Source organism: Mustelus asterias, chromosome 2 (genome assembly GCF_964213995.1).
Source record: "Mustelus asterias chromosome 2, sMusAst1.hap1.1, whole genome shotgun sequence".
Taxonomy (NCBI): domain Eukaryota; kingdom Metazoa; phylum Chordata; class Chondrichthyes; order Carcharhiniformes; family Triakidae; genus Mustelus; species Mustelus asterias.
Window position 1 is genome coordinate 65,414,885 of NC_135802.1, and position 12,855 is coordinate 65,427,739.

General features: G+C 44.9%; 1 protein-coding gene across 1 annotated transcript in view; it reads left to right on the top strand.

Moving 5' to 3' along the window:
- LOC144508500 (contactin-associated protein-like 2) overlaps positions 1 to 12,855 on the top strand; it is a 1,535,312-nt gene that overhangs the window by 1,500,068 nt on the left and 22,389 nt on the right. The window contains exon 23 of the mRNA XM_078236477.1: positions 8,318 to 8,545. Within this exon, the coding sequence (XP_078092603.1) occupies positions 8,318 to 8,545 (228 nt within the window). The remainder of the gene's footprint in view (positions 1 to 8,317; positions 8,546 to 12,855) is intronic.

Here is a 12,855-nt window from a genome sequence, read left to right on the forward strand (position 1 = left end):
CGGTATGCTTTATCCGTATAGCACGCAAGAAACAATACTTTTCACTGTAAATACATGTGACAATAATAAATCAAATCAAAATCAATGAGAAGAATCCAAGGATTACTATCATCAAAGTCCCAGGCCGTAATTATCCGGCCTCACACATTCATGTGCAGATCACAGGGGCTGGAGAATTGCAGGGCAGTGGCCATAGCGCATTTAGCGCTGGGGAGAACCCCCTTTGGGATTCTCCCAGCCCCTGCACCCTGACATAATCTTCCTGGGCGTGAACCAGATTAGCATATTTAAATAATCTTTTAAACATGTAGGGTCGATTTGGAGGTGGATTATCCCAGCTCCTGCAATTCACTGATTTTGTGCATCGCAGTAACCCGGCATGAATCACTACTGGTCTCCACAAACAGAGAGCAGTCGTGATGGCCTTGCCAGGAGGCCATTGAAGCCCCTGGGCGATCGGGGTCATGGCTAGGCAGTCTTCTGACATTGCCCACTGATGACCTAACAATGCCAGGTTATCTAGCACTATCAGGGTGGCACAGGCAACGAGCAGGGCCTGAAGGGGGTTCCTGAATGAGCGGGGCCTTGGGTGACATCATAGAGGAGTTTCACCCATTTGGGGGGGGGGGGGTCAATGCTGGCAAAGATGGGTGGGGGGGACGGGGCCAGCTCACCCTCATGCCTGCGTGCTGTGATGAGGGGTAATCCAGACATTTCGTGATCTCGAGTTGCCCCTCCGAGATCAAGGATTAGGGGCTGTTTCCCATTTCTGCGCAGGGTTGCGATGTGTGGGACGGTCCTTCAAATTAATTTTGAGATCGGGATGCCTCGGTGTCTTTTCTCTCCACTCCAAAACAAATTCTAAGGGTTGGATTTTACCATCAATTTGCGCCCGTTTTCAGGTGCGAAAACTTGGTAAAGTCAGGCATGAGGGGGATGACCCTCCAGGGGTAAGCCACGAGGACCAGATCGCCTCCACGGAGACAGGCTCAGGGGTCCGGAGGAGAGCGATAGTTGTGGGGGACGCAATGGTTAGAGGCACGGACAGGCGCTTCTGTGGGAGTGAACGAGAATCCAGGATGGTAGTCTGCCCACCTGGTGCCGGGGTACTGGATGTCTCCGAGAGGGTAGGAAGCATATTTAAAAAGGAAGGTAGTCAAACAGATGTGATTGTACACATTGGTGAAAATGATGTAGGTCGGAAGAGCAGGGGGGTCATACGAGAGAAATTCAGGGAGTTGGGTGCTAGGCTAAAAAGTAAGACCTCCAGGGTAGCAATCTCTGGACTGCTCCCGGTGTCTAGTGCAAGTGAGGCTCGGAACAGGGAGATTCTACAGTTGAACGCGTGGCTAAAGGACTGGTGCAAGAGGGAGGGTTTTAAATTCATAGATAACTGGGAAATCTTCAAGTCAGGATGGCAACTGTACAGAAAGGATGGGTTACACTTCAACTGGAAGGGAGCAAATATCCTGGCTGGGAGTTTTGCTAGAGTGTTTCGGCAGGATTTAAACTAGTGTGGCAGGGGGGTGGGGAACAAAACAGGAGGTCAGTAAATACTGAGGCTGGGGTTGAGCTGGGGGCCAAGGCAAGACTAGCTAAGAAGAGGAGCACTCTGGAGGAGGAGGACCTGACTGGGCCTGGAGGTCTGGAGTGCATCTGCTTCAATGCGAGGAGCATAACGGGTAAAACAGACGAACTTAGGGCCTTAATGCTTATGCGGAATTTGGATATGGTTGCGGTGACGGAAACTTGGTTAAAAGAAGGACAGGACTGGCAGCTGAATATTCCGGGGTATAAGTGTTTTAGGCGAGACAGAGGAGGGGCTAAAAAAGGTGGGGGAGTAGCGATATTACTTAAGGAGCATATTACCGCGGTGCAGAGGGTAGACAACTTAGAGGGGTCATGTACTGAGTCGCTGTGGGTGGAACTCAGAAACAGGAAGGGTGCAGTCACTATGCTGGGGGTGTACTACAGACCACCCAACAGCCCACGGGAAGTGGAGGAAAGGATATGTCAGGAGATTCTGGATAGGTGCAGAAAAAATAGGGTTGTTGTAGTGGGGGACTTTAATTTCCCTGGCACAGACTGGAAAGTGCTTAGAGCTGGGGGTCCGGACGGGGAGGAATTTGTAAAATGCGTACTGGAAGGTTCTTTGGAACAGTATGTAGATAGCCCGACTAGAGAGGGGGCTATACTGGACCTAGTTCTGGGAAATGAGCCCGGTCAGGTCGTCAAAGTTTCGGTAGGGGAACATGTGGCAAATAGTGACCACAACTCTGTTAACTTTAGGATAGTAATGGACAAGGATGAGTGCTGTCCTACGGGCAGGGTGCTAAATTGGGCGAAGGCTGACTATAGCCGGATTAGGCAGGAATTGGTGGATGTTGATTGGGAGAGGATGTTCGAGGGTAAGTCCGCGTCTGGCATGTGGGAGTCTTTTAAGGAACTATTGATAAGGCTGCAGGATCGGCATGTGCCTGTAAAAAGGAAAGATAGGAAAGGTAGGATTCGAGAGCCGTGGATAACCAGGGAAATTGAGGATCTGATTAAAATGAAAAGGGAGGCGTACGTTAAGTCCAGGCAACTGAAAACAGATGGAGCTCTGGAGGAATACAGAGAGAGTAGGAAAGAACTCAAACGGGGAGTTAGAAGGGCAAAAAGAGGTCACGAGATGTTCTTGGCAGGCAGGATTAAGGAGAATCCTAAGGCATTCTATTCATGCGTTAGGAACAAAAGAGTTGTCAGGGAGAAAATCGGACCTCTCAGGGACAAAGGAGGGGAATTATGCTTAGAACCCAAGGGAATAGGGGAGATCCTAAATGAATACTTTGCATCGGTATTCACGAAGGAGAGGGGCGTGTTAACCGGGAGTGTCTCGGAGGGAGGTGTTGACCCGTTAGAGAAAATCTCCATTACAAGAGAGGAAGTGTTAGGTTTTTTAGGGAACATTAAAACTGACAAAGCCCCAGGGCCTGATGGCATCTATCCTCGACTGCTCAGGGAGACGAGAGGTGAAATTGCTGGGCCCCTGACGGAAATCTTTGTCGCTTCTTTGGACACGGGTGAGGTCCCTGAGGATTGGAGGATAGCGAATGTGGTCCCGTTGTTTAAGAAGGGTAGCAGGGATAACCCAGGAAATTATAGGCCGGTGAGCTTGACGTCCGTGGTAGGGAAGTTGTTGGAGAGGATTCTTAGAGACAGGATGTATGTGCATTTAGAACGGAACAATCTCATTAGTGACAGACAGCATGGTTTTGTGAGAGGGAGGTCGTGCCTTACAAATTTGGTGGAGTTTTTTGAGGAAGTGACAAAAACGGTTGATGAAGGAAGGGCCGTGGATGTCGTCTATATGGATTTCAGTAAGGCATTTGACAAAATCCCACATGGCAGGTTGGTTAAGAAGGTTAAGGCTCATGGGATACAAGGAGAAGTGGCTAGATGGGTGGAGAACTGGCTTGGCCATAGGAGACAGAGGGTTGTGGTCGAAGGGTCTTTTTCCGGCTGGAGGTCTGTGACCAGTGGTGTTCCGCAGGGCTCTACTGGGACCTCTGCTATTTGTGATATATATAAATGATTTGGAAGAAGGTGTAACTGGTGTTATCAGCAAGTTTGCGGATGACACGAAGATGGCTGGAATTGCGGATAGCGAAGAGCATTGTCGGGCAATACAGCAGGATATAGATAGGCTGGAAAATTGGGCGGAGAGGTGGCAGATGGAGTTTAATCCGGATAAATGCGAAGTGATGCATTTTGGAAGAAATAATGTAGGGAGGAGTTATACAATAAATGGCAGAGTCATCAGGAGTGTAGAAACACAGAGGGACCTAGGTGTGCAAGTCCACAAATCCTTGAAGGTGGCAACACAGGTGGAGAAGGTGGTGAAGAAGGCATATGGTATGCTTGCCTTTATAGGACGGGGTATAGAGTATAAAAGCTGGAGTCTGATGATGCAGCTGTATAGAACGCTGGTTAGGCCACATTTGGAGTACTGCGTCCAGTTCTGGTCGCCGCACTACCAGAAGGACGTGGAGGCGTTAGAGAGAGTGCAGAGAAGGTTTACCAGGATGTTGCCTGGTATGGAGGGTCTTAGCTATGAGGAGAGATTGGGTAGACTGGGGTTGTTCTCCTTGGAAAGACGGAGAATGAGGGGAGATCTAATAGAGGTGTACAAGATTATGAAGGGTATAGATAGGGTGAACAGTGGGAAGCTTTTTCCCAAGTCGGAGGTGACGATCACGAGGGGTCACGGGCTCAAGGCGAGAGGGGCGAAGTATAACTCAGACATCAGAGGGACGTTTTTTACACAGAGGGTGGTGGGGGCCTGGAATGCGCTGCCAAGTAGGGTGGTGGAGGCAGGCACGCTGACATCGTTTAAGACTTACCTGGATAGTCACATGAGCAGCCTGGGAATGGAGGGATACAAACGATTGGTCTAGTTGGACCAAGGAGCGGCACAGGCTTGGAGGGCCGAAGGGCCTGTTTCCTGTGCTGTACTGTTCTTTGTTCTTTGAGGCGAGTCGCGCAATCCACGCCCACCTCCACGCCGGTTCCCCCATTACCAAGGCCTGAAAATGGTCACGATCAGGACCGCACCCGAAACGGGCGCAACAGCTATTTAAATGCATTTGCATGCTTTTAAATTGACTTAAGGGACTGCACGCCCAACCTTACCGGCACTGACCCCTTTACCACCACGTTCGCCCATCCAGAATTGGCGCAAAACAGACATGTTCCACAAAATGCTGATTCGGGCGCTGCAGTTAGTGAGGAGGTAAGTACCGAGCATCCGGCGGCTCTCTGGTTGAGATCAGTTGAAAGGGCGGGGGGGGGGGGGAACTGCTGCCGCTCTGCCTGAGATCAGTGAGGGGGGGGTCCGCTGTCACTCTGCCTGAGATCAGTGAGGGGGAAAGGGGGAGTCCACTGCCACTCTGCCTGAGATCAGTGAGGGGAAAGGGGGGGTCCGCTGCCACTCTGCCTGAGATCAGTGGGGGGGGTAAGGAGGGGGTCCACGGCCATTCTGCCTGAGATCATGGGGGGGAAGGGGGGTCCGCTGTCACTCTGCCTGAGATCAGTGAGGGGGAAGGGGGTGTCCGCTGCCACTCTGCCTGAGATCAGTGGGGGGAAAGGGAGGCCCGCTGTCACTCTGCCAGAGATCAGGGGGGAAGGGGGAGGGGCTCATGATCAGTCTGGGAGGGGGTGGGGGGATAAGGGAGTCAGTAATGTTATGGGGGTAGGGCAATGTCTGTGGGGGCCAGGGGGAGGCATTATCCGGCCCAGGAGCGATGTGGCAAGGGAGCCGCATTCTATCATATTTTTCTGCGCATGTGCAGCTGGAGGTGCCAATCAGAGCTGCAGGATTTCGGGCACGTTAAGCCCCGCCCACAGGCTTCTGCAGCGCGATTCGAAATTGCTGTTATTTTTTCAGACAGAGTGCGTATGGGGGCACCTCAGAACGTTCTAAAAATCGGATCTGAAACACTCCCAGTTTCAAGTCTGTCCAGCACTTAGAATCAAAATGATAAAATAGGCCCAACGTGTGGGAGAATTCAGTGAGAATCTCCCCAGGCTCCAAAAAACTTTCTATGTGTGGTTGAATTGCGAACTGAATCACACCGACCCTCCCACTGGGGACAACACTTAGAATACATTTGGGACAATTGCACCCCTACTTTATAATTTCCGACCCCTGCTCTGTGGGTCTCTATATCTGCCCATTCTGTTTCATTGGTACTGATGTGTGTCACAATTTCTGACTCACTGCTCTCTCCATGATGTCCTTTTCCTAGCAGCAAGAATGCTACACACCAAGTAGGGCTGTCAATGAGGTTACAGAAATGTTCCCTCACAATGGAATGTTCTACAACAACTGCTTTTCAACATTTTGCTGTTTGCCCACAGTTGCCCTTTGCCCTGAATGTTGGTGGTCTACACTGCCTTTCTTCCAAGTCTTCAGTGCTGAGTATCTGAAAATGGTACACGCTGCTTAGGACTCCTGCGTTTACTTCCTATTCCTATTCTTCCAATAGGCCACCCATCTCCCATCCTGAACTCTCACTGCCTATGGGGTGAGCACATTCTGGAACATATGTTCCAGGAAACTCTCAACCTCACTGATACTTGACACTGACTTCTGCTGCCCTTTAGCTTAGAAACCGTCAGCTTGAGCTCAAGCAACTGGAAGCAATTCCTGAACACGGTGCAGGAATTGCAAACGACAAGTGTCAACTACCCCTCCCTATCCCTGCTTTGAGAATCTAGTTAGTAACTTGTTTTAATTCTCAATTTTAATTGACAGAAAATATATTGGATGCAATACATTTTATTAACATTCAGTTTTCATTATATGGGCAGATGCATTTCACTTCCTCACAACCCGGAAACAACGGGGGAAAGTGGCTTCCAAAGAATTCTCCACCTCTGTCATAGAAAATAGAAGCATGAGAAGTCCATTCAGCCCTTCAAGCCTGCTCCGCCATTCATTTTGATCATAGCTGATCATCAAATTTAATATCCTGATCCCACCTACCCCTCATATCCTTTGATCCCTTTAGCCCCAAGAGCTATATCTAATTTCTTCTTGAAATCACACAATACTTTGGCCTCAAATACTTTCTGTGGCAGTGAATTCCACACATTCACCACTCTCTGGGTGAAGAAAATTTTCCTTATCTCAGTCCTAAAAATTTACCCATTATCCTCAAACTGTGGCCCCTACTTCTGGACTCTCCCACCATCCGAAAAATTATTTCTGAATCAACCCTGTCTAATCCTGTTGGAATTTCCTAACTTTCCATGAGATCCCCTCTCACTCTTTTAAACTCCAATGAATGCAATCACAACCAACTTAGTCTCTCCTCATATGACAGACCTGCTATCCCAGGAATCAGCATGGTAAACCTTCGCTGTAGTCCCTCTATAGCAAGGACATCTTTCCTCAGATAAGGACACCAAAATTGCTCACAATACTCCAGGTGCAGCCTCACCAATGTCCTGTACAATTGCAGTAAAACACTCCTATTCCTTTACTCAAATCAAAGGCTAACAAAGCATTTGCCTTCTTTACTGCCTGCTATACCTGTGTACTTACTTTCAGTGACTGATGCATGAGGACACAAAGGTCTCACTGAGCATCCACCTCTCTCAATTTACACCCATTCAAATACTCTGCCTTCCTATTTTTGCTACCGAAGTGGATGACCTCACATTTATCCACATTATACTGCATCTGCCATGCATTTGCCCACTTATTCAGCCTGTCCAAATCATGCCGAAACATCTCTGAATCCTCCTCACAGCTCACCCTCCCACCCAACTTTGTAACAACTGCAAACTTGTAGATAATACATTCATTTCCCTCTTCCAAATCATTAACATATAATGTGAACCGTTGGGGTCTTAGCACAGATCCCTGTGGTACCCCACTAGTCACTGCCTGCCAATTGGAAAAAGACCCATTTATTGCAACTCTCTGTTTCCTGTCTGCTAACCAACTTTCTATCCATCTCAAGACACTACCCCTCATTCCATAAGCTTTATCTTTACATAGTAGTCGGCTATATGATACTTTGTTGAAAGCCTTCTGAAAGTCTAAATAAACCACATCTACTGGCTCTCCTTAGTCAACTCTACTAGTTACATCCTCAAAGAATTTCAATCAATTCGTCTAGCATGATTTCCCTTTTGTAAACCCATGTTGACTTCATCTGATTTTATCACTGCTTTCCGAATGCTGAGCTATGAAATCCTTGATAAGGGACTCTAACAACTTCCCGATACTCCTGTTAGGCTCCCTGGTCTCTAGTTCCCTGTTTTCTCTCTACCTCCCTTTTTGAATAGCGGGCTTACATTAGCTATCATCCAATTTGTAGGAAGCAGTCCAGGTTCCAAAGAATTTTGAAAAATGACACCAATGGATCTACTCTTTTCAGGGCCACTTCCTTAAGTACTCTGGAATGCATATTTTCAGGCCCTGGAGATTTATCCGCCTTCAATCCCATCAATTTCCCCAAAACCATTTCTCTACTAATACTGATGTCCAGCCTGGATGGTGGTGCTACCCAAAAGGGTCTGTATGACTGGGCCCTTAGAGTAACAATGGAAATAGGGGATGATAATTATTCCCTTTATATGCAAATTGCAACTTCTACTTTTCACCCTTGTAAAATGAATACTTAATGAAGTAGGAATACTTGTTTTGAAAGGTTTTACCTTTTAAGCAGCTTGATAATCAGTAGATTAATATACTAAGGTACCGTGTTCATTTTTAGATTGAATCTGATAGTTAATCTTTATTTTAACATTTTTTTTGTTGTTGCAGAAATTGGAAACATTGACCTGGAGGTACAGAAGTATAATACGCCAGGTTTTGTCGGCTGCCTGTCACGAGTTCAGTTTAACCAGATTGCCCCACTCAAGGCTGCACTGAGGCCCAGCACGTCTTCTGCAGTCAGTGTCGAAGGAGAATTTGTTGAATCCAATTGTGGTGCATCCCCTTTAACCATTTCACCAATGCCTGCTGCAACAGATCCCTGGCATTTTGGCTCAGGTACGAGATAGTAGTATATGAAACAAAAACTTTTCATTGCTTCACTTTTAAATACACTGTTAATCTTCTAATATATTGTGGTTTAACTTTGACTTTACTGCCTGAACAGTGAGGAAAATTGAGCTGAATCACTCATCCACTATGGATCTACCAGGTTTTCTGGACATTTACTGGAAAATAACACAAGTTAAAGTCCAATATATAGTGGTTTAACTTTGTTCTCCAGGAACCTTGGAAGTTAAATTTATAACAGGAAATATTTGAAGAATATTTTCTGTAATTTTCATCAGATTATCTCCTCCTATTCACACTGACATAATTCTCTAGCATCACTTATTTTGTGAGATCAGTGACTTGTTTTTATAATATATCTCAATAGGTGCAATATAACCTATTCTTTCAAAAGTTGAATCAGCATGCATCATAACAGAAGCAGTGAAAAGTGTGGAGGGGTTTAAAGAAGTCTTAACTGAACAACTATAAGGTTAGAAGGGCAGCGGTTATTGTAGTATGAGGGTCTGCCACAGATAGGGTTAAAGTGACACTGAATGCAGAACTGTCCACAAAATTATATAAAGAAAACATGACCTGCACCTAGGGGTCAGTCTAGCGTTGGACAGAGCAATGTGCATAAACAGGCATAGGGACAGCTCAGCTTGAACCCCTTATATCTACATAAAGAGTATATCTACATAGCTCTTGTTAATAAATACCTACAGTTAACCTTATTCAGACACACAAAGACTTCATTAAGACCTACCGAGTGGTATCCAACTCACACTACAACAGTCACAATTTGAATTATTTTACATGATTGGTTATTCAGATTTTTTCATTAATTCAAATCTAAGGTTTTTTCCAAACTTCTTACCTGTCTTCTTTTACAGTGATATGGAAATGCCGGCGTTGGACTGGGGTAAGCACAGTCAGAAGTCTCACAAGACTGGGACTGTGAGACTTCTTACTGTTCTTTTACAGTAACAACACATGGATATTTGCACTTTTTTTGGATTCTTTATGGCATCAGAAAATGATGCTGCTATAAAATGATATATCTGACCTTTACCCTGCTCCCCATGTTAAAAAATAGCAGCATTTTAAGCAATTATATCACCCAAACGATTTCTGATAAAAACCATGGGTTGGATTTTACATGCCCCTGCCCCTCACCCCTGTAAGACAGCACGCCTGCCATATTTAAATAAATAATTAAGGGTCAATCCAGCTTGTTAACAAGCCAGTTGATTCTGATAACATAATAACACTATAATACAGTTGATCCTTTCTCCCAATATCCCACACGTACCTAACTCCAGGATCCATTGGTCTGGTTGCAGTCCCATCAGCGCCTACTAATGATACCTTGGCACTGCTGGGACTCCTGGAGCTGCTGGCCAATGTGATTCACCAGCAGCTCCCAAGGGTGCAACATCTTTCCCAGTGAGGAGCAGAAGTCCCATTGACAGGCAGTTTAGCCCATCTGTAGTGCATAAGGACTGCAGAACGGGCTGGTGCAGAACACGTTGGCTTCCAGCCGATTTTGCTCCTGGGCAGTGAGAGGGCCAAGATAGCCTCCCCCCCCCATCGGCAATACAAACCCCACAATTTTTTTTAAAGCTGTATTCGACTCCTGGAAAGAGATCATTCACCCATCTATAGAAAAGCAGGTTAGCATTTGGAATGTTCTCACACTTGGCATGAATTCCTCGGCTAGCCATTAGGAGACAATACCCTGGGAATGAATGTCTTTATGGAAATATATTAGTTAATTAATGAGCATTATTCAGGAAATGACAGCTGTCAGCTGAAGACACTTTCACACTGGTGACCTTGTTCTAAAATCTTTTTGAGAACTATGCCAACAGAGCTCCTAATCTGGTTTCATTTAAATTAAGCCTGCATAATTGTACCTGTGAAGGAAGTTGTTTTATCATATACTGCTGCATGAAGTTTGTAATGTGCAAATGAAGATCTACAATAGAAGCATTTTATAGAATAGAATAAATTTATCCATTCCTTTCATCCCAGTCTTCATGAAAGGAAGCTGGCCATTTTGTAGCATGCTGTCTTGTTCCTGTCCAATGTGAATGCAACTAAATTTCCAACTAATATGCAAAGAACTTCAGTACCTCCCAGCGAACTCACAAATCTTCCTACCTTGTCTTAAACCACACCATGGGGAGAAATTGGCTAATCGAATGAGATACACAGTTGACCTACAGTCAACAGTTCATTGCATTGCAGACAGGCTAAATTTGTGCTGCCTGCTGATTTGCAAAAAGCACTGGCTACATGCATCAGGAGGGGGACCTGATATCACGAATGGCAAATAGGTCCTTTTAGGTCCAGAGCTACTTGTGGTTATTTGCAGTATGTTCCATTGGGTGTCAACTGCTTGCCACCACCCATGCTGCAAAGCACCTAGTTAGTACAGTAAGAAAGCTGAAGATGCAAGGAAGAGGGGCAGGAAGGAACTACACAAGGGTGATAATTTTTTTTTGTATTTATTATGTCTAGATTAAATTTAGAAATTTTAATTGAAGTCTAATGGATTTTATTGTAGTATGTTAGAAAGAGGATGTAGGCTGGAACATGTCAGTCAAAAATGACAGCATGGTGTCAAGTCAGTGTTGCACACTGATGTGAATGCCTATGTGTTTGTTGCTGTTGAGTCTTTGCATGTAAAAACATTTACCAAGCTGGCATTCACTCCACACTCAATCAGAAGTGTGCCCTTACATCCCTGACACCATTTTCAACCATTGAGCACATAGGACCTAAAGTGAAGACACTAAAGGGCCCATCTTTCCCCCCATTCAATCTAATTAACATTGAAAATTACATCTACTCTCAGAAAATGAGTGACACTGTTATCTGAAATTCTGTCAAGTCTCTTCCTCTTCCAGCCACTGGAGAAGGTGAAAAAAAGAAAAAGAAATGTTGTAAAGGTGAGAAAAACTGAACAGCAATTGAAATGAGCCATTAAAAAGGGTTGTACGAGACTGACCATTGACTTGAGGGAAGTTGGCATTACTTTGTTGAAAGTTCTGTTGATTGATTTCCTCTAAATAGGATGCTTACTTGCTTTATTGTGGAGGAAAAAGTCAATAACTTAGATTTTCTGACTCACTACCCATTTTGCTATCAAAGTGTTGTTGCCAGGATTGATGAAAATGAAAATTTCTTTATTATGCAAGGCATTCATGTGTGATAATAATTCAGGCATGGTAAAACAATAATCTCTTCAATTTCATCTCGCCATTTTTCCGTAAGGGTTGGGCTTTTGAATCACCTAACCACGACTTGATTCGTCCTAACTTTTTTCTAACACAACTCCGTCCATTTGTTGTTTGCTCCATCTTCTGCTGTAATTTCCAGGGGAAGGCACCTTCCCAGTTTGGAGTGCACTTGTGCAAATGAGATAGTAACAGTATGATGATATTATAAGCCTGACCTTCTGTCAATTCCACGTTACCTGCACCAGTTCATTTCCAAGCTAACTGTGTAATGTAGAGAAGGAGAAGTGAATTTTAAAATCTGTGCTACCTACTTTTCCTTTACTATTTTTGGTTCTGGTGTTAAATAATGGTGTGGGCAATGGGCTTTTCCAGAGTTTCCAATGATAAAACTGGAGTGAAGTTATGGTAAAATCAGAGCTGAGTCTTTGTATTGTCCAGTATTTGTTCAAAATTATTTCACAAAATCTATTCAAACACTTCTCCCAATTTCTCTTTGCCAATTCATAGATAAAAGCTGTTGGCCAACAGTTGTTCATGGCACAGAAGTAGGCCATTTGGTTGTTTATACTCCACATGAGTCTGCACCCATTCCATCTACCCCATTTTGCACTATCATTTACTTTTAACACTATAAGCACTTCTTAAAATTGTTTTTTTTATTTTCACGGGATATGGGTGCTGCTGCTGGTAAAGCCAACATTTGATGCCCATCCCTAACTAACCTTGAACCAAATGACTCCCTTGGCTATTTCAGAGGGTAGTTAAGAGTCAGCTACATTGCTTCAGATCTGCAGTCATGCATAGGCGAGACCAGGTAAGAACATCAGATTAAGGACATTAGTGAACCAGGCGGGTTTTTACAACAATCAATAATTGTTTCAAGGTCAAAGTAAATTGCTGCAGATGCTGGAATCGGAAACAAAAACAGAAAATGCTAGCAAAGTGTCATCCAGACTCAAAACATTAGCTCTGTTCTCTCTCCACAGATGCTGTCAGACCTGCTGAAATTATCCAATATTTTCTATAGTTTCAAGGTCACCATTTCTGAGACCAGGTTTCAATTCCAGATTC